This window comes from Buteo buteo, chromosome 16 (genome assembly GCF_964188355.1).
Source record: "Buteo buteo chromosome 16, bButBut1.hap1.1, whole genome shotgun sequence".
Taxonomy (NCBI): domain Eukaryota; kingdom Metazoa; phylum Chordata; class Aves; order Accipitriformes; family Accipitridae; genus Buteo; species Buteo buteo.
Window position 1 is genome coordinate 21,500,660 of NC_134186.1, and position 24,580 is coordinate 21,525,239.

At 36.1% G+C, this 24,580-nt stretch overlaps 1 protein-coding gene across 1 annotated transcript in view; it reads right to left on the bottom strand.

Annotated features, from left to right (window-relative positions):
* The window catches only part of SPON1 (spondin 1), a 204,799-nt gene that overhangs the window by 113,059 nt on the left and 67,160 nt on the right, over positions 1-24,580 (bottom strand). The window contains exon 6 of the mRNA XM_075048177.1: positions 19,589-19,737. Within this exon, the coding sequence (XP_074904278.1) occupies positions 19,589-19,737 (149 nt within the window). The remainder of the gene's footprint in view (positions 1-19,588; positions 19,738-24,580) is intronic.

Here is a 24,580-nt window from a genome sequence, read left to right on the forward strand (position 1 = left end):
AAGAACAAGATTAAGAGAATAGCCAGGCTGAATTATGCTTTTAAGTTTAAAAGTGATCATTGTGTTTACCTCCAGAGAGCATTCTGAGATAAATGGCTGCTATTAAAGTGATGATCTCATCAACACATGGCAGCTTTTCTCTTCTCATACACTGTGAAGAAAATAGAATTATCCCACTGCTTGGAACCCATCTTATTTTCTCATGCCTCACAAACTGAGAGAAATGAAGGCAGTATCATCAAGTCCTAGCTATCATACAAAGAACAGGTCAAATTCCTTCCATCCACCCTTGCAGAAGGGCAAAATTGTTAAAAGGATTCTAATTCCTACAGAATCTCCTATTCCTCCTCAAATGATGATCAGATGATTTATCTTTTACCTTAGAAACATTCAAATGATCCAGTCCTTCCCATGTCTCCTTCACTGTCAGCCTCCTCCTGCATGGGGTTGTGGTATTAAGAGTAATGGCACAAATGTTCCCTTTCTTGAAAATCAAAAGCACTTCACAATATTTTACAAGTGCTTTACAAAAGCATGTACAATATTAACTGTTACAACATATACATGTTCTGCCTAACATTACAGTCAATTCACAGACTGACTGTCTGTCAGAGGAATCAATAGATAGGCTGAAGTGCCCAGTATTCTGGGATGCAATAGCACTACCAGAGCCAAGGAATCCCAACTGCTAGTTTTCTGCTTTAGACAGTCATCAAGCCACTTTTTTGTGACCTAATAAAAAAAGGTAACAAATTATATTCTACATTACCCATCCTATCTGACTAGTTAATACTCACACTAACTCTTAAGCATCAAGTTCCTGTGCAAATTAAGATTTGAATACAGCTCTTTCAGCATCACCTCCTAATTAAAGAGTTTAGTTTGAAACAACCCTGAAAGTCATACACAGTCACAATCACTATTCAAAGGCACTGGCCAAAGAAAAGACCCTTTGACTTAGCTTTTGTTCTGAACTGGAACACAGTCTTCCTCTTTCACAATTCAGTCTAGAGATAACACACAGCGGAGGGACATCAGCATAAAAATACTTACTAATGGAGATTATGAAGAATTTCTACATAGCAACCAGGAAAAGCTTTACAAATATATTTGTTCTTAAAATCGGTCCAAAAGTTAAATCCCAGTTTAGTCACTGATTTATAACATATGCAAGGCACTTAACCACTCTACACTGATAAAAAACTCTTTATCCAACTTGTCTGAGTATTAGGAAGTTTCTTTTATTAAATATTTTTAAAGTGCTCTGAAACCATTAGATGAACCTTCTGTGAACTGAAAATATTACTGGACATCACTGTGGCAAAAGAATTCTTGTCTTAATGACGACATTGAGGAATTAGTTAAGTAAAATGTATAAATGTATAAAAACAAAATTGTAAGCCAGTCCCTCCCCTGCATTTTTATACGCTTCACCAACATGTACTAAAAGAATATATTTTAATTTATTCTCCTAACACCATAATGAGAAAAAACAGTACCAATAACCTCTTTTTTCCAAAAGGTATATAAGATTCAGTGGACATAAGTGACTATCCCAAGGAAAAAGCAATGTCAAGCGCAGTGGTGACTCACTCAGGTGCAAGCATAGTGCCTTATCCCAAACTGGTCGTCATTCTTTTCTCTTTATTTTTCTATATTTTTAGCTCTTTTTCTAAATCCTTTAAAGCAATTTGGGTCTACACTAGGTCTAATGGAAAAGTAGCAAGCTCCTCTAAGAGGAAAACAACAGGTAGCAATCAGGCCTACCATCTAGCTCACATAACCACAAGAATTTATGTTATTACATGCCAGTAACAGAAGGTTAGAAAACCAAAAAGATCTTCAGCTATAAACATTCAGATTAGAAGGCTATTTCTCCTCTCAATCATCCATATTCCAGAGATTTCTCTCTTAGGTTGAAGTCTGACTGTGGGTGCTTCAAGCACAAAGGGAGCCCTGTATTAGGTGGACAAGGCCCAACCTCTTCTGCTACTAAAAATTAAAGTTTTACAGGATCACAAAGCTCTAATGTTTTCTGTAAAGGGCAAGATATTTTTCCTGCTTTATCAAACAGATAACAGATCTATGGCATACAGATATGAAAAGCAATTCATTTAACTCTTATTTGTTGGGGTTTTTTGTATTGCTATTTTTGTTTCTCTTTAAAGTCATTTAAAGGAATGGAAAGGTTAGGAGGTTTTTGTTAATACCTGGACAGTCAAAACACGTTAGGTGTATATAGGAATTTGTATGATTTACTTGTAAATTTAACAATACTTCACAGTAGGGTTTTTTTAGCATATACTGGCCAAAACAATACTGGAACTGAAACAAATCCTGGTCTTCCTGAAACAGATGTTAAGACGACATGAAGGCAGAAATAAAAACTGACAAGGGAGTTACAGGCTAGTTTATCATACTTTCCACAGAAAAAAAAAGAGGGTGAAAAATTTTCTCACGTAACATTATGGATGAATAAATGGCCTGCAACCAAATTCCTTCACTTAATTTGAACAGCTATTTAAGGAAAAGAATATATACCCTATAAACTCTGGAAAGCCCTAAAATTAAGTACAGAAGAATTGACCAAATAATGGCATACAATCTGGGAGAGGGTGAAACATAGGTGTTCTTTAAGAGAAGCCTGGAAAACAACTTCAGAAAAAATTGATATACATTTACTAAAATGCTTTTCAGTGCAATTACAGGAAGATTAGAAGGAAAGACGAGATGCAAAGCAAAGGCAAGACCGAACATGTAAGGAACTAATTTCCTCTACTTTGCACAACAAATACATTAGAAACAGCACTGCTATTGTGCTGAGTATAGGCTGGCAGAAAACACTTACAGATGAGTGTCAAAGGATTGAGTTATCTTGATTATTTATTGCTAATTTAAGCCAAGCCCTTGTCTGCAGTGAGCTCCACTGAGGCGATCAAGGGTACTCACTGCAGCTCCGTCAGAGCCTTTGGTTAGGAGGGGAGGCAGGGGCACAGACGCAGGCTTAGGTCAGGTAGATGTAATTGTCCAACACCATAAATGACAGTGGGACCCACTCAAGGAGTCCAGCAGAGAGTGAGAAGAAGGGCTTCCAGGATACGGAAAGTGGCACTGGAGGAGCATCTTCCGAGTAACCTGCCTTCTTCTGAAGATTCTTCTACAACATTGCGAGAGTGACACATATCCAATCATGCTGCTAAGTGAAGCACAAGTAATCAGCTAATTACCTGCTTTACATAATGAGTGAGGGACGTGTCAGTAAGAATGTTTTCACCCAAGGAAAACCGATAAAAAGAAGAAATAACATTTCCTATAAGCATCACAGGGGCTGTGTTCCCAGTCAAATGACAAGGCACACCAAACTTCAGAGAGATTTGTCAAAACAGCGAGTCAAGTAGAAAAGAGCTCCTTCCTTCCTTCCCAGCCGGGGAGAAGGCAGCAGTGCTGAGATCAGATCAGCACCTGAACTGAACTGCTAGTGTGGGCGGCTGCCCCAGCCCCGGAGATCAGGGGCACTCAGGAAGGTATCTGCAGCTAACAAAGCTAAAGCACTGCTGAAAGGAAGTGGTGGCTTTGATGCCAAAGAATTGTTACCTTAAAGGCTAAGTTTCTGACTTAAAAAAATGAAAGCCTTAATCTAACTAACCAAACACAAACTTGGTATTAAAATAAGGTATCTTACAATATCTGCTGACTATAATTTCAGTTTATAAAACCAAAATGACCATTTTCTTTAATCTTTCTATGAACTGTTTACTAAAAACTAGCTCTTTTTAAAAATGGATGAAATATCATGTCATTTTGCTAATTCCTGTAAATATAAAATCATAGAACGCCATTATAGCACATCAGACTTTGTGCGAAAAAAGGCTTTTCCCTTGGAAGACCTTAAGTGTTCCAGAAATTAGAAACTTCATTTAAAAAAACTAGTAAAATAAACATAAGCTAGAATATCCCAAAGCTTATCATTACAATTCTGAATGATAGCCAAATCTTAAACGGTTTCAGTAATATCAGGGCAGACAGAAAAATGCCCCTGAACCAAGCACTGATGGAGAGGTCTCACTGTCAGTAACAACCAAAACTACTGAATATTGATACTTCTCTGGTTGTCTGTCAACACTGTGACTTTGGAGCCATGACAGCATTTATAAAGAACTAATCAATAAAATACATCTGACTACAATTGCTCCTGATAAAATTGATCAGTCATTAATACCATATTTCTTTTGCAAAGTTTATCTAGTTTGTTGGATAGTAAACATGACCATTACTGGCAAGAACAGCTTTGTGCAGTTATGCTGCTGTATATATTTTACGTATTTTATATCTGTTAATACTCAATCATAAAATAGACTAGAAGGGTCCCCTGTGTTCTCTGATACCTTTTGAAAATTACTTTCAAGATTTGAAACATTCTGTTCTTCTCCCTTAGAAGAAAAGAACAGTGGAGAAAAGTAATGAGGGACTATAGTGAAGAAGCAAAACACACACTACTCTGCAAGTCTAAATTTCTAAGAATAAAATTTTGGGTTTCTTTCATGATTGACCACCTGCCTGCAAATGCAATTTAGGCTTGCACACTGAAAATCGGATTATTTCATATCTTTACAAACTCACATCCTCCACTGTTATTTGAACAAGAAATATATACAGAATATGATCTTTGACACTTTAATTAAAACCCATTAAAAAGTCTATAGTAAGTAATGAAGTACAAATTGTCTCCCTAATTTTAACCTGTATTGCAACTGTGTCATGAATTCAGATAACCATGGATAAAAATCTTTCACAGCTAAGAGCATGAGCTGAGCAAAAAATTCTGGGGTTGACACCTAATTAAGATATACTTCCCCCCAATGAAGAAAGTTCTTCATCTATTACTGTGTGTTAGTGGTTCAGGGCTATATTTAAAAGGCCATTAAAAACGTACCTGAAGGCAAAGTTAATCTTTATATTTGACAGATAATAGCAGCTTTTTTCAGTAAGTAGTGAAGTGAATGTTTTATTTCTTTATGATCTAATGACCATTCTGTTTAATCTTAATGGAGTAAAGACGAACAAGAAAATACGCTTAGGGGATATACTAATACATCAATTATGGAGAGTGGGAAAGTACTTTAAAAAAGTAGCAGTAATCTATAGTAAATGAACATCTCAATAAGCACTCCTAGCCACAGGGAGAGCTAAAAAAGATGCATTAAAAATCTATTCAGATTCTGCTCATTATAGATATGTTCTTCTCAGCTCTTAAGTAATACAGCAATCACGTAATTAACTTTTGAAAAGGGAAGCATTTAAAACAACCATGTAACTATGGAAGGCTTTCTCCTTGTTTTGTTTAGTGAAAATGATTTTTTCCATCTACCTTCCTTAATATTGTTGCAGAAGTGCTGAGACTGAGTGGCATTTCTTCTGAAGGTATTGCAAAAGTATAAATGCGATTCCACAAGCAAAATAGACACTGATTTTTGGTCAAAGGAACAAGAGAAGTAAAGGAAGACATATAAACTCTGCTCCTGCTTAACTACAAACACATTATCTACCCCATATAAAAGCAGGCCCTTGTTTCCCCTGGAATTCCACTCTGAAATGCAGATCTGCGTTTTTCATAGGAAGGTTTTTTCTTTTTAAATAATTTTTATTTTGATTTAGACCTCTGTCCTGTGAGGTCACATGAGATGACGCACCTCAAGAGATCTGTATGCCCCAAACCCACACATCAACTCCAAGAAGAAAGTGTACAGAATTTCCCTAGTGAAATCACTGGGACTACAACCAAGAACTCCAGCTGTGAGGATGTGAAGTCCCATTAAAGTAATGAGGAGACTTTCAATTGAATCTCATGAACATTGATACTATATGCAGTAATTTCAAGGAAAGATGTCTCTACTCAATATCTCTCAGGACAGGACACTCTGGATTCTTACCTTCTCATAGATATGCCCTTGTAACTTTGAATTTGCCTATAAAAGCCTCAACGAGCTACTGTAGAACACATCACCTATGAGGACTGTTACTCTGCGCTAAGATTCTTTTGTGCAGTTTTCTTCCTTTGTTTAGCTGTCTTTCAGTGTGTTGGAACATTAGTAAGCTAAAATGCAAGAAAGCCACCCCTCCAGAACAAGTCTCCACCTGGGGAGTTAACACAGCATACCTATTGTCTGTTAAACTCAAACCATTCCTTACATCCAGAAGCTGACCGAGGCAGATGAGTCCCAAGTGTGCAAAAATGCACTGACTTTCACATAGGCAGGATTCTGGCTGAATTAAGAAACATCAATATTTTTGATATTATAAGAATAATCAAGGAGTAACCTGTCTTTCACATTCTTAACATTGCTAAACTGATGTAAAATTCAGAACAAACTGAGTATATTTACCTACAAGACACTCATGTGCACACATAGAAAATATAAGAAGTAACCTGTAAAAAAGCCCACTTCAAAAGGACGCCTACAAAAACTCAGGTCTTGGGTTTTCTGCACTCATTGCATTGCTTGTGTCTGATCAAAACCATTCTGAACATCATATACAGCTTTGGGGCAACACCGCTGCTACTGGCAGCAAAAGCGCTGAAGCTCTGTTGGTGACAGAGCTATCTAAAACCAGGAGGGAATACAGGGCTGACAATGACAACACACCGGCAAATGCACATCACATATTGATGCAGTGAAAGAGAGCCTTCTACATTGCAAGTTATGTAAATTAAATCAATTAAAGATGCTTGGGTAAATGCTGTTAGATGATAATCTAGTATTTAACACTTCTGTAATAAAAGCGATGAAGGCTGTCTGTACTTTCCTGAGTCCCTCTTCCTCCTTCATCTATAAGCATATATGAAAAGGACAGAGCAAAAGAGAGGAAGGGAGAAAAAAGACAGCACAATTGTGTGTGTACCAATTCTACCCAATCTTTTGTGTAAAAAACCCCAAACCAAACAAAAAAAAAACAACCAAACCAGGAAATATCCAAAGTGACAGTTGACAGATAATTTACCGACAGCTTTTGTATCTTAGGTGTCTGCTGTGGGTATTTCTTTGCCTAAATAACTCAAATGAAACATTTTTATTTGACTAATGACATAGCAAATTTTTAAACCTTAATTTTAGGAGGTGATTATTAAAGTGAATTTACATGGGTTGTAGAAAAATGGCATTTCTGTTTGCAAAATGAAAAGAAAAACTTCTGTACCACATTTCTAAGAAGGTCTCTGTGTGAGATTCAAACTCCTATGCTTAAAAAGAAATGCATTTTCAATTTGCCATCAACACAAGTTGTTTTGTGAGTATTACAGCACATATTCTTGTCATATAGTTTAAATAACCAAGAGATTTCATTTATTTGCAGTATTTTAGCTTTTTGAAGCCAAGGAGAAATGAAGAGATAGCAACAGACTTTGGCTGCAAATTATTTCTAAGAACTTCTGGATGCCTTTCTTAATCTAAAGATTGGGGAGATGCATGCATCTTGTGTTTTAAGAAAACAGAATGTTATTATTTGTGGCTATATATTAGTCAATGACAACTTAGCCCCTTGATAAAATGTCTCAAGAGGAAAAGCTAGTGATGCTCAAGCAGATTTTAGACAGTGGATATATCTCTTGTTACATATGCATGGCTAGCTACAGACTTTTGAAGTAGTTTACACGGATAAGAAAATTATTATCAACAGCCTTCTCGTATCTAAACATTAAACTATATATATGTCTTTGTATATTATACACATTTTTATACACACACAGGTTCCTCTTTGTATATATTGCTTTAAAACTAATGATGACCAAGATCTATTTATTCATTTGGGTTTTATTTCAAAAAAAAAGAAAAGTCACATAGTGAAGTTTTCAGCAGAATGCACCACGCAGTTACGGAAAACTGCTTTTCGAGGCCCATTCTCAGCTGTAAGAGGAATGCAAGCAAAAAATCATACATGTAACAAACTATGTTCTGAAAATTATTGTGAGAAATTGAAGCTGTGAGCATGGAATAACAGGGATGATTCAGCTGAGTATTTGAACTGACCCAATTGGTTTGGAAGAACACTAAAAGCAAATGCTACATTTTGATGTTTTGGAGCATGAATATAGAGAACAAGCCCACTGAAAAGAGTCCATAGTTATTTTAATTAGTATTGTATTAGGTTCATATGTGACTAGCTATATATACAAAAGTTTAGATAGAATGTACATTGCTCATGTTAGTGTCTTTAACCTCCTGCACAGCCCCAAAACACAACTTCTTCCTCTTAGCAACCTGAACACAAGTAATAAACCATCATTTTGTAGACCCCACCTCCATGACTACAAAGCCAAATGAAGATTACATTCACTATAAATAAAAAAAATGAACAATTATAACTTCTTCCTCTCTGGGCAAAACCACTGGCTCTTCATTTCCCCTCTCTTCGTTCCGCTTACTCTCATATTAAGAATCCTCTCTCAAACTTAAAAAAAGTAGGTGCAGTTAATAGATTAATAAGCATATTTGAAAAGTTGCAGTTCTGATTTACGTATGCTGAAAACGCTAGTCTTCAAGAAATAATACATCCTCTTCCGGTATCACTCCACTGTCAACTAATATAGCAATTTATATCCAAATAGGAGCAATAAATCCCATCTCATATCGTGCAATTTAAAATGACATAAAACACAAATGCACTCACACTTACTTAATCCTTGCTTGGTTTATAGGCTGTCCTGGTTTTGGCTGGGATAGAGTTAATTTTCTTCCTAGTAGCTGGTACAGTGCTGTGGTTTGGATTTAGTGTGAGAACAATGTTGATAAGGCACTGATGTTTTAGTTGTTGCTAAGTAGCTCTTCTCCTAAGTCAAGGATTTTTCAGTTTCCCATGCTCTGCCAGCAAGCAGGTGTACAAGAAGCTGGGAGGGAGCACAGCCAGGACGGCTGACCCGACCTAGCCAAGGGGATATCCCATACCATAGAATGTCAAGCTCAGTATGTAAACTGGGGCAGTTGGCCAGGAGGGGCAGATCACTGCTCGGGCATCGGTCAGCGGGTGGAGAGAAACTGCATTGTGCATCACTTGTCTTTTCTTGGGTTTTATTTCTCTCTTCTTTTTGTTATCTTCCTTTTCATTACTATTGTTATAATATTATTATTATATTTTAATTTTTATTTCAATTATTAAACTGTTCTTATCTCAACCCATGAGTTTTACTTGTTTTCAATTCTCCTCCCCATCCCACTGGGGGTGGGGAGGAGTGAGTGAGTGGCTACATGATGCTAGTTGCTGGCTGGGGTTAAACCACAACATAGGCATGTCTGTCTGTCAGATATTCAATAACCAATCCCCAAACCTGCAACTAATATCAATAATTTGTCTGGTTTGTGTAGCAAAATAACTTCATGAACTATGTAGTCCAAGTGTATTTTCAGTCTATAATAAAAACATGCTTAATAAACTCTTTCTCCTTTCCATATTTTAATGAAATTTAAAAATAGAGGCTATTTTAGAGTTCCGTTTTCTATGTTGATATTTATTCTTAAGTAAGATACTTTTAAAGTATTGCCTGTACTAAAAGTATTCAAAAAGTCAGTTGTAAAAGAACGGGAGAGGGGCAAAAATCACTGCATCCTCAACATCTAAATTAGTATTACCAACTTATAATGAACATACCACAGATAATAATTTTAAGATGCATTCCATTTCTGTAAATAAAATAACTTATCTAGCCACTTAGCTCATTTTTTTCCTTTCCCAAGAGTGACTAGTATTGTATAAACCAAAATATGATAAGAGGAATAAACTCCAAATTAGATGACTTACAATATAGGTAAGGTATACAGTATTTAAGCACCTCATAGACCACTCCAGGTACATTTCTGGCCTCTTTTTACCCATAAAGAAGAAAATAAGTATTTGAGGTACTCAAGTGTTTATCCTGGCAAAGCATTGACTTACATGTTGTGATACAGGTTACTATCTCACATAAATTTCCAAATTATTATTTGAAAACACATTTTCTATAGAATATTTTTAATCATCAATATACCTACTTTTGAGCCCAATATTTTATATCATATTCTACAACATTGTCATCAAATATTGGTGAATGTCAATGAAGGTAACAAGTATTCCACTCTACTCTTGATTGTCCCCTTACCAATAACTTCTGTACAGCTTTTTTCCACAGAATGTTCTTGGAATAGCAGAATATGGCCCATGATATAAGTAATAATACTTATCTGAAGATATTACTGACTGAAGAAAGAATATAATGAATGAGTTGAGCTATGGTTAAAGGAAAGAACTTTCTCTTTTGGCAGAGAATCCAATAACATCTTTTTAAAAAGAATCCAGAGAGTTTGTAACCAGAAATTAATGACAGTAACAGACATTTTCATCTGCGCCCTGTGTTAACTCTTGAATCTGTTTCAGGTCACAGCATATGTTACAGTTCCTAAATTCATTCATGTATTATTTTATGTCAGTGTTTGACTGGTGAACTTCAAAGAAACGTACAATCTGCAAAAGCATGTCATTCTTTCCTGAGCTGAAGACGAGTCAACAGCATTAACTTTCCCCCACTTAAAAATAAGTAGTTCTGCTTTTGTTTTTGACTGAAGTAAAATACAACACACTAGAGTCCTTTCAGATTCAGACTGGAAAAGCAATCTTAGAAAACAAAGTTAAAAGTCGAAATAAAGCCTGATGAATTACCTCCCTTTTCAGTGTCTTGGGCCAGTTGATTCATTATATATTAACGCATATGTAACATAATACCTGAATATGCCTATTCATTGTGCATAAAATGCAATAAGTAGATTCTGAAATCAGTATCTGTGATCTAGATATTTAATGGAGACGAGCTGTCTTAGAAAATGACACAGGCCGAGTAACATTCATGTATTTGCATCTATATTTGTTTTTGAAATATGTACGATATTTGTATGTGGTATTTTTCTGAGTGTTCTGCTAGAATTTAGGTGGAAATAAGCATTTGATATAATCACAGTAACAGAGTTCTGAACTGAAGTTCCTAAACAAACACATTCCCCCCCCCCCAAAAGCTAATGCCAGAATAATGAACTTGATATTGGGGGGGGGGGGGGAGAGATGGGGGGGGTGTCCTTAGTTTTTAAGTTGAAAATTTATCTGAATAATTAAGAATTTGCAAGTCAAATGAGCTAGTAGGACTCTTCAGCTTCAGCTGTTATATCATGCTGTTCCTTTGAACAATATTTACAATGCAACAAGAGAGAAAACAAGGGAAGATCCTGTGGTTCCTGACAAATACTGCTAATGAGAGTTCAGGCATTTCTTTAACGTTTGCAGCACCTCCTTAATAGGCAGCTGAATGCCACTGGCTATGCAGCCACTGCATTTTAATCACAGGTTAAGCCACTGCAGATGAAAGTATTCAGAGAGAAGTAAACTATTCCCTAATTTAATTTTTAGTGGTACTCTGACCCTTAAAAAACAGACTTTGCTAAAGTCAACAGGAGTTTAGGCAGTGTCTCCCAGGGGAGGAGGAGCCTAAGCATCTGCTGTACACGCCTGTCAAACACTTTGACATTATTGGTGTTAGCTCTTCTACAGTTTACATTACTTAACATTCTGCTTGTGCTGCTGTAAGACAGTTCCTGAGTGCCCTAGAGTCGCTCCTCAAATGAATCTGTTGTGCCTTGTTAGGATTTAGAGCTGTCATTCCAAAACAGAGCATTTGCAAATCCTGATCAGATTGATTTCTCTGACCAAAGTGTGGTGTTATGAGTGCTGAACTTCTATCAGATGGAGTTTGTCCCTCAGTATTAGCAGCACAGGAAGAATCCATGCATCTGAAATGTCCATATTTTAGAAATACTACAGTGGTAGACTGAAAGAAAATAATTTGAAAGTCATTTCATCGCATCTTTCCAGTGGGTGAATCTGCTACAAGGTAGTAGTAATTTTGTGACAGCAGAACAGTATGATAAAATCTCACTGCAGGAAATGAAAAGGCAAGACATTTTAGAAGACTTTAAAATTAGCAAATAATGTCTAGCAATCCAATTGTATTGTCTTGAATAGACGACATTTCCTAGTGACTTTTATGTCCATGTACTGGAGAGCTGAAATTATTGCATACTGTCCCAATGAACAAATCTACCAGAAGCAACAGTTTCCCTCCTCTAGCATTGCTTCACTGCAATCCAGGCAATTATCAAAGAGGCAGAGAAAACCTTTATAAGCTTTGATGGGCCTCTCAACTATTACAGACATTAAAAAAGGGTGGGAATTTTTGTTGGTCCAATTTCTGCAAGATTTAGCATCAGAATTCACTGAGGAAAGACTAGTCTTTGAGTTAAACCTAATTTTTTTTCTTGAAGGGTCTGTTTTCTGCAAAAAGAATTCTACCTTGTTTGAAGGTTTTTTATCAAATTGAAGCCAGTTACTGGCTTTTACTGAAAAGTTGTATTTCTTCCTGTTTTATATTAGAAATGGAGGGTCTGTAATAATTGGAAGAAAATAAGCATCAAGGCAAATTAAGGTAAATGAAAGGGAAACTAACTGCTGAACTAACTGATAAAACCGTAAGTCATTGTTTGGTTATGCAAACTGTTTCATTACAATAACTGAGTAATTATTCAGACAGCAAAACTTCAAAGACTGGAATACAAGTTAGAGGTGTGAAACCTCTGGAATTGATTAAACAAGATGAGAACTCACAACCTGGGATTTTAAAAATCAAGCTGCCTTATTTATTATCAAATAGTGACTGCTGTTAAAAGCCCCAAAAATAAAAAGAATTATGAAGATTACCCCCCCCCATATCATCTCTACTTGTCTATTACCAAAACAAACAGCAGTCCTTAGCTGACAAGGTATGAGGGAAGATAGGAGATTGTGAGTAACTTCTGAGGAAAGGGGTTAAGAAAGAAGGCTTTAGCCAACAACGTCCTGCAGCTTCTCCCAGAGGCAGGCAGAGAGATGCCCGGCTCTCCTTATAACAGCCATTGACTCCTGGGAATGCTGAGAAGGGTACCAGTGTCCTTGACATTGACAGAATATCGCTCCTTAAAATTAGTTGGTGTTTTAGAATGGAAACGTTGGACTGAAGGCCAGTTTAACCAGGGGGAGAAATTCCACGTTTCTGAGCAGACTGGAGATCAGGTCATGGACAGAGCACAGCCCAGGTGTTCAATGTCGGGAGGGAGAAGAGCTTTTGATGCTACATTTGCATAGCGCAGCTACGTGCAGTGTGCGCAAGTCAACATGAGGTTATTGTGTATGAAAACAATGTCCTAACAGGAGGCTGGTCAGTGCTGACAAGTTTGAAAAACATTTTCTAATTTTAAGTAGATGAAGAAATTTCCTGCAATGCATCATACACCCCAGTATATTGAGACAGACCTTTCGAAACAATAGCACAAGCCTGGTGTCTTCTCTGTGGTATGACTGCACCAGTCACGTTAAATCGCAAAGGCTGTTTCTCCCAAGGGAAACATCCATCCATCACAGAACAAAACTACAGTGGTTTAACAGTTTCTAGATCACGAGTGCAAAAGTTCTCCGTCTGATTTTCACAGATCTTTAACAGCAGAAAGGACCTTCATTTCTCTATGACAATAAGGCACCTGGCCTAGCTCTGCACATAACTAATACAAGGGGATTAAAGATGTACCACAAATCCAAATGAGCAATAGTAACCAGAATGTTGCACTAAGATTTACGACTCAACTGACAGAATGAGTTTCCAGTAATTTTACAGCATTTTCCTGTTCTTGTTGCTAAACCTGGCAAAAAGCAACTTGGAAGAACTTGAAACAGCACTGTTAACCAAACCACTATTTTGCTGAAGTTTTGACCCAAGGCTAAATACAATTTCAAAACGATATTTTGCCTGGTGTTCTAAACCAGGGAGATGACCACAATCATAAAAAGAACGTTTTGCACAAAATGCGTTCAATATCTGCGAGCTCTCACAATCCTCCAAATAGAAGAACCACACATGCAGTAACTGTGGCATAAGGACTGTGCTCTAATGATTAAGAGCTCATCCATAGCACAATGATATATTCAGAGTACTCAAATAACCACAAATCTTCCTATTCATTTTTATTGGCTGACTGCATGAACTATTAAAAGTATGTTGAATCTTTCATGTTTGGGCCCAGGAAATAATACACCACTTAATATTTATTCATCAGAGCTTGATTTTGTAAAAGAGTGATTAGCTTCAGTAGCTTTGAGACTAACTGGAGGTGCTTTGTACTATTCAGAATTAGTAAAAATGATACATATTTTCCAGCATTTACAGGGACTACTTTCACCAACAAAACAATAGTTTTTCTGACTGAAATGGAAGTGAAGCTTTTACTAAAAAAAGGCATGACTTTTTTTTTTTATGTTCATAGCTGAACATTTCTTTTCTTTTTGGTATCTCAAAGTGAACATTCCACATGTTTAGTTATTTTAAAAGCCAAAACGTGTTTACTTAACAGTTGCACAAACAATCAAAACTTATGCAAAGTAATTCCAGTTAGAGACTATAGTAACTAATGAAACAAAATACTAGCTTACTGATGGGAACATACAGTGACTATGTTGTTTATATAAGCCTACAAAAATAAAACTCAGTGAAGAAATTTAAATTTGGAGTTTTCCACACTTTCTTCAGAAGAATAGGGATTTGTAGAAACACTATTTATTTATTACTATGTCAGAAAAAGTTGATTTTCTCTTTCTGGCTTTGCTTTTAAAGTAAGTGACCTCTAAGTATCTGCCTTGTAAGACACTAGTAAGATATAAAAGAACATTAAATATTATTTTTAAACAGGTTTTTTTGTATTCCAATAGTTGTCAGAAAAAAAAGGCACCTTTTAAACATGTGTCTTTTCAAAATGAATGCTGTACTTTGACCTATGTTAGTATCATTCTTACAGCAATTAATCATATGGCCACAAAGAGCAAAATAGCACAGCATTCAACATCAGCTTTATTTCTTATTAGAGAAGCATGTCTTTATTATTATCAAGTACTAAAAAAAGAATGCAATTGTGATGAACAGTTTTTGTTTGTTTTTTAAATACAGTTTCCAACAGAAGTTCATTAAAAGATGAAAGCCATCCTAGAAGAGGTGTTCTGAACTGTGTTGCATGAATTATTCACTGGTAGATAAAGCTTCCCTTTATGACATAAATAGACAATTTCTTTTTGGCAGAAATTTAGCATAGTAAACAGGCATTTCAAAACTTCTAATTACCAACATGTCAGAGATTTTGAAATATTATATAAGGTGTATCTTCCAAAAGGAAAGGATGGAAAATCTACCACTTAACATTTTCAAAAGGCATAAAAAGTACCACAATTCACAACAGAGATGTATGCACAGAGCGATAGAGGAGTCTAACCGAGCAAACAAAAGCCTAGATACAAATTTACAATCAAGCAGCTCGATCTGTCCAGAATTAGATCAGAGACAGTATTAAAAACATGCAGTCAAGCTGTAACTAAAGTAGAAATTATGCTGGGACAGAGTTTACTATTTCACTGGTAGGCCAAGTCCAAAAATCTACTGAAATTTTCTGTGGGCTTTACACAGAAACCTAGAGAGCTTTTGGACTATTTGTAAGAACAGTGACTGTACTTTTCATATTAGACTTTATGGCCATACTAATATTTCCTAAGTGTTCCTGTCTTTTCAACAGAGAGAGGCTGGTGCCTCTGAAAACTGGCTGGGAACTCAAATCCCCTCCCGGGGACTGAGGAGAAAGGGGACCCTGAGGGTATGTTGATGCCATTCACTGAAGGTTTGGTTAAGCAAAGGTAGACATCCCAGTTGGCCAATTTCTTCCATTTTCCATGAATAACAATAGTAGCAGAAATATCAATAGTAATACATGGCAAAATAATCTAAGATCCTGTGCATGTTTTAATCTCCACCTGAAACACAGGCCAAGCCATCATGTTTTCACTGATTTTTTTTTTTAGCTACTTTAAACAAGCACAGACTAAACTACTTCTGCAGCAATCATAGCTTTCAAGTGCAAAGCAGTCTTATTCTCAAACATTTTGAGGGCTATCATGGTCTCTGAAGCTTAAGTGTTCAGGGAGAAATTTTAGCTGTTCTGTTAAGCACAAGTGCAACTCAGTTGAACCACCCTGGTTGGTTAGCTAATTTTTACTTCTATAAGTACACAATAACAGATAATTCAAAAAGCAAAATTTTGAGCCTGTTTCAGTAAACACGGTAATAATTTGCCTAGCACTATAACAAAAAGTAATCAATATACTGCAGATTCCTCTTTGTAATTCAGGTGATTTACCAGCTTCAGTCAGAAAAATCTAATGACCTCATTTTTCTATGGAAGAACATAGTGCTGTGTTACAAAACAGGTGATGAAATGGTAACCATTCAACTGAAATACTGAAATTACATTTCTCAAAAATATCAATCAATCAGGATCATTCCAACAATGAAATTACTTTAACCTTGACTCCCTTTTCTTTTTTTGTTATTACATGGATATATTTTAAAAAATCCAAACCAGAATTATTTTGTAAAAATAAACATTTGGATAGAGTCATAACAATTACATATTTCATTCTGTAGAAAGTTTTGCATATTTCAGGTTTCATCTTCAATTAATAAATTGTCTTCACAGAACTTAAATTATCATGTGTCAAAAAATTTACATGCATCTTACTGGAAAGCAGAACTTGCTCTTCTCAAAGATCTGGAGGTACAGTCAGCTCTAATGTGAGGCCACTGAAGACCATGTAAAAAGTCATCCTACTTATTTACATTTCAGAGAGCATTAAGCCAAAACTGTAAGAATGTCATCTATGTGTCCATAGGGAATAAGCAGAGAGTACAAACTGCATTTCCCAGAGATAGTGGCAAGGTACAGAATATTACTTATCCTGGTTTTAAAAAAAATTGGTGGCAAAATTACTTAGTATTTATCCTAAAATAATTAGGCAAAACCCAATGAGTTCTCTTAAGGTGTGAGACATTTAAATCAAAGAGGAATGACCATGTCTCTATTTTAATCTTGTTTCATCTGCCTAGGATATGACATTTAGCATTACACTTTATTCTTTTTGATTCATGTTTTAACCATCTTGTTTGTTTGTTTGTTTAAACAGAGCAATCACAATATTCAGATTTCCCCTGTCAAATTCTGTATCTGTTTCTGTCCAGGCAGTTTATCAAATAACAGATTCCGGACACCTCAGACTTTCTGAAAACAGAGTGAAAGAGTGAATATATTTCAGAGATACATGAGGTCAGTGAACATTCTTTTTCTCACATAATTCCTTTTCCATCCTTTGTTTGTTCATTTATAACCCCTGAAGTGTAACGCATGAGTTATCCTATTGTACGCATCGACCACTTGACAGATTGTTTTAGTAAAACTCTTATGTGCTGTGGCTTTCCTTCCAGGCTGCCAGGAAAAGTTTAACAAAAATGCTGATTAGTTCCTTTAAGTCCTCTGAGATAAACAAACTACAAAGGAAATTTACAGTACCCAAGACCATCCATGCAAAAATATCACACAGGCTCTTTACAGTAACAACACAGAGCATTGGAAGGTGCTCAGTCAAGAAGAAAAGCTGCTGATGATTCAGCAGTCTGTCAAATGGGGAGCAGAAATGTTCACGCTTGAGAATCTTTAGCTAACGACATATAATTGTTAGGACACTTCTTAATAAAGCCGTGTTTAAAGAAAGCCTTTTTTTCTTCATTTCATACATGGATGGTAAATTTTTAATAATTCATAAAAATCCTTAGGTAGATTTTTCTTTTTCTTAATAAGACCTTAGATAATGTCAATGACACAGATGCCAGCTACATAAATATATGTCTATGTATTCACCTAAGAAACTGCACACAAAACACAGCAGACACACACAGCAGATTTCCAAATCCAGGTCTGGCCTTGTAAGAAGTGCATTACCCGCTGTGGGCATGCTGCAGGCGAGGGCTGCAGAGGCCTGGGAACAGGAACTGTCCTGCTTTTAGTTTTGTTAACTTCATATTCAGAAGTATGAAATATAGGAAAGATCCACACAAAGGTAGCAAAAACGATTGTAAGTACGGAGGGTTTCTTGCATGTGCTCAAAATTAAGGAATAGAATATTTTCCCTGAAAAACATATAATTAAGGAAAGCAAGCTTATGATACATAAAAAATAATTAATAGGGAAAGATATTTTTGTTCATTACTGAAATGTAAAGTATTATTTTCCAGTCTCACAATATTTACTTTGATTTTATTGCTAAAATTTGTGCCTTATAAGAAGTATGGGCATTGAATGATTGAAACACAAATAATTCTATAAAATTCCAGCTGTTTTGAAATCTTTAATTCTCAGTACATTTGGCAGAAGCAGAAAGTGTCCCAGGAATACATTAAAAATATTGCATATCAATTAAATACTAAGTCACGCCTCTTACGGCATGCTAAAAGCTGGCATAGCAAAGCCAGCACGTGAAATTCCCCAAAAAGCCCTTTGGCTCCCATTTTGCTGTCCCCTGCAGTGTGTCCCACTACCCCACCTGACTATGCTACCTCGGACTAGACCTCCTCTTCACTTGTATCGCTTCATCAATTTGGGGGGAAAGTCAGGAAAGCAGAATCTGACAGCGACTCCAGTAAACCAGATCTGTCTAACTTTTCTGCCTTTAAGTGTTCTTACTGAATGCTGTTTCCCTTCTGCTCCTGTCTTGTCTGTACAAGGTGATAAGCTGTTGGGGCAATTTCTGCCTTCTCTCACATGTGGAACAATCAGAACTATATATTATTTATGCACTTACCCACACACATATATCTACATAAAATTGTATGTATTGCTGTACTGTATGTAATATTTACATTCTTTCTGTCTTATAACAGAGCTCGGTTTTCAGTGAGTCCTTAAATTTCGTGGAGGTAGACATCCAAATAATACTCATCACTGTGTCCTGGTATATTTTATTTGGTTGCTTGTTACTTGATGTAACAAAATGAAAATCATCTATAAACTATTTGAAAGAATGATTTCTGTTCTGCTCAATCAGTCGCCTGTAAGATGATACACTATAAAGGCTCTTTTGCCCTGAAACCATAATCCTGATTAATCAAATTTTATTAGCACAATTATGTAAAGTTTTCCTGCTCAGCAACAAAAATCACCTCACTCTCCTGTAAGAGCATTTCTAACTTGAATGAATCTGCAGAAAATTGGAAATAAGGTGCGTAGAGAAAAAGAAATAAATACTACAATATACTATAAACCAAAAATGACCACTTCAATACAGAATAAGGCATACTGCTTGCCGTCTTCATGGTATTCCTTCAACAAACTCTTAGTGTCTTCATGATTAAGCCCCGAAAGATGAATTTTGCTTTTCTACCTCTGATTTATGCCTTGCACGACACATAGATTTTTCTAAGTTCAGAATACTGCAACTTACTTGTCCTCTCACAGACAAAAACTTTTGCCAGAGTAAGAACGAGTCTAGAAAGACGGGCAGATCTCCTAATCTGCTTAACTGAAAATTAGCCAGCAAAAGGACATTCACAGACATTGTCAATGACAAATCATTCACAGGCCAAGGTAGGACGCATTTTTTAAAGTATGGACTAAATTACACCTACTTGCTGTCGAATTTCTTCTTCCATCTTTACTGGGGACCCCAACTCTGCGACTTGTTTGACACCTTCGCTAGCATATCCTCCATACTCCCAAAGGATGTAGTTCTTTGAGTGAGAACTACCAATGATCGCGGACCAGTGGTTGGTGCGTCCTTTCATGGGGGAAAAAACAAAACAAAACAAAACAACCACCATCAAGACAGCCTCAAAGCATAGTTCCTAATTTTTTATTCAAGTGAAAGGTTTGAAGTGCCCAGTCTTCACCAGTACCAAGCTTTTGCATGTGTTGCATGCTGTCAGTTCTCACTACATCGATACACCATATCTTTAGAGTAATAAGAACAAGCCAGTGAACTACAGAAATATAGCATAAAGTGTCAGTAATTATTGGATATAACAACACAGGCAGAAAAGGTGAGAAAGATAGTATTCTGGCTAATCAAGCATCCCCTCCGAACAGATAGGCTTAGTATATATTTTTCTTCACTGAAAACCACTTCTTCAGGGAGTTCAAGAATCCTTTAATTTTAGGTTTCCATGTAAAATATTTTTGAGGATGAAACCTGAAAGGGATGACTTTGGTGGTCACTCGAAGATTTAACAGCAAGTAATTTCCTTACTGAGAGATACTGGTTTCTAACAGTCTACTAGATTTGTGTTTGAGTGGTGACAGCAAATTGCCAGCAAAAGGTGTACGTATAAGTGTGATTACACTATCATTAAATGTTATAGATTTTTCTTTATACCTTTGTGCCCAAACATTATCAGGCACAGAGCTATAAAGGGCTTACAGCCAGAAACCTTCCCGAGCAGCTTGCTGCTGAAACAGAGGCAAAACATTCGCTTTCTATGGGCAAATGATGTCCAACACTTCTTCCAGAAAACTTCTGAAATACTGGTAAAGAACTGCTGTTATTGGCACCGACATAGCTGTTTTTTCTGCTTCTGCACACTTAAATTATAAATGTACCATGTTTCCTCCCCCACCCTCACCCCAACCATTATTAGGGGTTCCCTTTCATTTAGGAAGGGAGCAAAGAAGTGAATTTTAGTGCTTCTACATTCACTGAGTTTGCTTGCTGAAATTTCTCATAGTTTAAGAGTTGTAGAGCTAGGCAAAAGGATTCCTCTTCTTGTTTCTTGTCTTGTTGAACAGAAAAAGAAAAAAATGTAGAAGTTTAAAGAGAAAATGTTAGAGAAGTCTGATGGAATTGAAAAGAGAATCGAGCAGAAATAAGGAGTCATAGAAGTCCCACAGTACTGGAAATAAAAATGAATTCACTTAAGTCAAATAACACTCTGCAAAAATATGGGCTTAAAGGAAAAGGATGAGAAAATGAACTGCTCACATAAGCAGTCTGGTAACAATGCAAAGACTGTAGGAGATAATGGAGGCAGAATGATGGAGTGAGACAATACTTAACATTTTTCTTTGCAATGCAAAAGGTAGAGAGCAGCAGTAAAAACAGCTGAAAACCAGAATAAAAGAAATGAAAAATGAATAATGAAGTAAACAAAAGGAATGCAAATTTAAGATGTGAAAGGTAGGACAATGAAATTGAAAAAGACAGTTTAGAGAATTGAATAAAGTCAGATGCAGGAACGTAATCACAGGAGAAGACAAAATAGAATAGAAATAAAAAAATGAACACCAATGGTAGGGGGAAAAAAAGCTAGAAAACCATAGCAAGCAGAATAGATGAGGGAGATGGCCTAGCAACACAGCAAACAGTACCTCCACAGTTTCCTTAACGCTAAACTTGGACTAATGATATCTGAATTGTAGCAGGCTTGATGTTTTCAGAATTGATTAAAGCTAATCAGTAATTGAGCCCCAAATGAAGAAGAAACAAAACTAAACCTCCCCTCCCCCAGAGGTAATAGCTGAAGAGACTACAGTGTCAGAACATGGTTTCTTGATCTAAGATCTAGTAATTGGTCCTTAAATATACACTGGCACCTTGTCAAACCACAGAGATACTGTCATTCAGCTCCAGCAATGGGACCACCAGTTTTGCCCATTCTTTCTTCCTAGCACACAGGTCTAACTATCTCACAAGTAGATAGCAGATTTCCCTGAAACAGAGTATGTGACACTTAGTGAAACTTATTGAAAGAGAAGGTTCCACATAGTCCCCTACAAAAGAAAAATGTATCACTATAGAGAGGAACCAGCGTGCCTTTAAGTTTTTAGTAAAATGGATAATTAATTGTTCCATGTGCTGCAAAGCTTCTCACACTCCCTATCCTAAACAGGACAAGAACATCTAATGTCTTTGTAATCAGAGTGCCCTAAAGATACTGGCTCTGCAGAGAAAGCACCTGGCCTACCTACTTGCCCAAATGAGCTGTTCAAAGTATACCACATCTACTCTCAACTTTTCACAAAACCTGTGCAACATTTGCAAATATTTCACTTCTCACCTTGAGCCTCCCATTTTTTATGAGAACAAAGAGGCAACTCAATATTTCTTATGCCTTTTCCTCTAAACAAAAGAAACTTCTCTACATGAAACAGTCTGAGCAGTACAAGGCCAGAGCTATTTTGCATCACCAGTCCAATGTCACTATCCAATTCTTAAGACAGCAAACAGAATACAGACAGCTTTCCAATGGTGTTATTTCACTACCTTTTTGTATGAGTAGTTTCTCAATTTACACTTAGATGTGTATTTTTGCATAAAGATCAAGGTGTCATCACAACATGAGGCTGTATCCTCTGACATACTTCATAGATGTGCCATACGAAATCATGATGGAGAGCATATATATTGCTGTTATCATATATGGGTAATACCCAAAGAGAATAAATGCTTTTAAGTCACAGGGCATATGTGAATACAAATCTTTGAGTGGCAAAATGTGTTAGGAAATTTAATAGATCCCCTTGAACCAGATTTAATAACAAATTAAATACTCAGCTTCCACTAGTCCTATTATCAGGAGTTGAGATAACTTGCAAAAATTACCTGAAAGGCGTGCTCGCTTTTGTAAGCTTCAGTTTGCAAATCAGAAAAAAAAAAATATTTTTTTCAGTCTGAGATCCATGAAAGCAAAATTATTTTGAGAATTAGTTTTTGAACCCTTTCTACAGCTGTGGTACACCTCTCTCCGTTCACTCTATGTTGGCACACTCAGAACAACATTGTGTTGCAGTGGTTTCATTCTAAGCAGTGCCTTATAGAGTAGGTGCATCTGGTAACTCCTAAACAAACAATATGCTTTTAAATTTAATGGAACAGACGTATTTTAATTGCACTGGTATAATAAACGTAATATTATTCCTCCTTCATGGAATCTGTGAAAACCTCAAAATAGTTTCCCAGAATTAAAAGTTTTGCACTGTACCTTCCAGAAACATTTCTGCGTAATAGCAAAAGAAAATACTTTACTTGGCAAAAGCAGTTCTTTGGAGAAAAGCTAAGCAACAAAGTACATATTATTTAGTGGTTTTTAAAGCAAGTCAGAGAGTAAGTTAAAGAAAAGATACAAAATATAAGTTTTATGATCTGCTTTCGATTTCAGCCATACTGGTGCTGTAAGAGTAGAGCCGAATTTTTTATGTGATGGCTTGGCAAATAATCAGTGATTTACCATAGTCCATCATGCATAACATTTTGTTTTAATGTAATTACTGCACAAGTTCAATATTTTGAAGAATAATGTTGATGATGAGTTTTCATTTTTAATATCACTACATCTGGATGAGACCTTTTTCTGAACTTTCGGAAATTTCAATGTAAAATATTAGTAGCTGTTATTACAGGGCTTAATACTGCTAGTATTATACAGTTATCTTTTCACTTTTCCAGTTTAAGTAGAAGATTAATATAATTCACCAGTTTGTAGACTGCTCTTTCCCCAGTTACAGAGTCCACTATTGTGGCAAACTATTGCAACTTGCTTACTTTTAGTCATGCACACATGCTCTTCATGTGTTCACTGACTTGAATTTAAAAGAAAAGGCCATTTATCCCCAATATTACATCATTAAGTCACAGTAACTTTATAGTTTTCAATCATTTTCTCATACCCTATTTCTAACCACCAGCTGAATCCACACAAATAATGCATAAAAAGTGTCACACTCAGCGATATATAAATCATCCAATAGCCTAAAAGAGCATTCCTGCAATTATTGGTTTTGGCTTATTTTATCTCCCATGTATTATGCTGACAAATAATATTTAAACAATGCTACATTCAATTTAAAATTGCAATATTGCTTAGGCTGTTAAAACTATGAGCTGATTGACACACAAACCATATTTGAGTTATATGATGATATTCCGACACTGTGACAATAACAGCGATAAAATTTTAAAAAATCTACATATAAAGTCTACATAATAAACATCAGCCACAGACAACATAACAAAGTTGAAAGACCAGTAAATGTGATTCACGTTCTCAAATAATTTCCTAGCCTTTATTGCCACAGACTGTGGAATCAGTAATGAAAGAACAAATGCATAATACACATATTTTTGTAACTTTAGGTTTTTACCGTTACTTGGGTTATTGCAACAAGAATACTGATTCTGTAGTTCAGAAACTTTAAAAATCCAGACAGGCAAAGCTCAGAATGTGTATTTTATCTGTCTATTCAACCAACAAAGACAAAGAAGACAGAATACTCTAAGGTCTATATATTTCATTAACGTCCTTGGGCAGCAAGATTCAGGGCTCACCAAAACTAACCAGAATCTTTCAAAAGACTTTGAAGGAAAACATACAGACTAGATTGGCATGGTTGTAAATCAAAACATTAGTGTGTTGCCCATCCTTTGTGGCATTTTTCTTAAAATCTCATTTCCTAGCTTTACATTATAAGCAGGTCTAAGCTTAAAAAAGTAACCTTTCTCACCACAAAGAAATCTTGAAAATGTGATCTCATACACACCTCAGTGCAAACTGTCAGGCAAATCAATAGAATTTATTTGTAATGTATAGCATTCACAGAAAGATCCATGGATTTTCAATACTGAACATTAG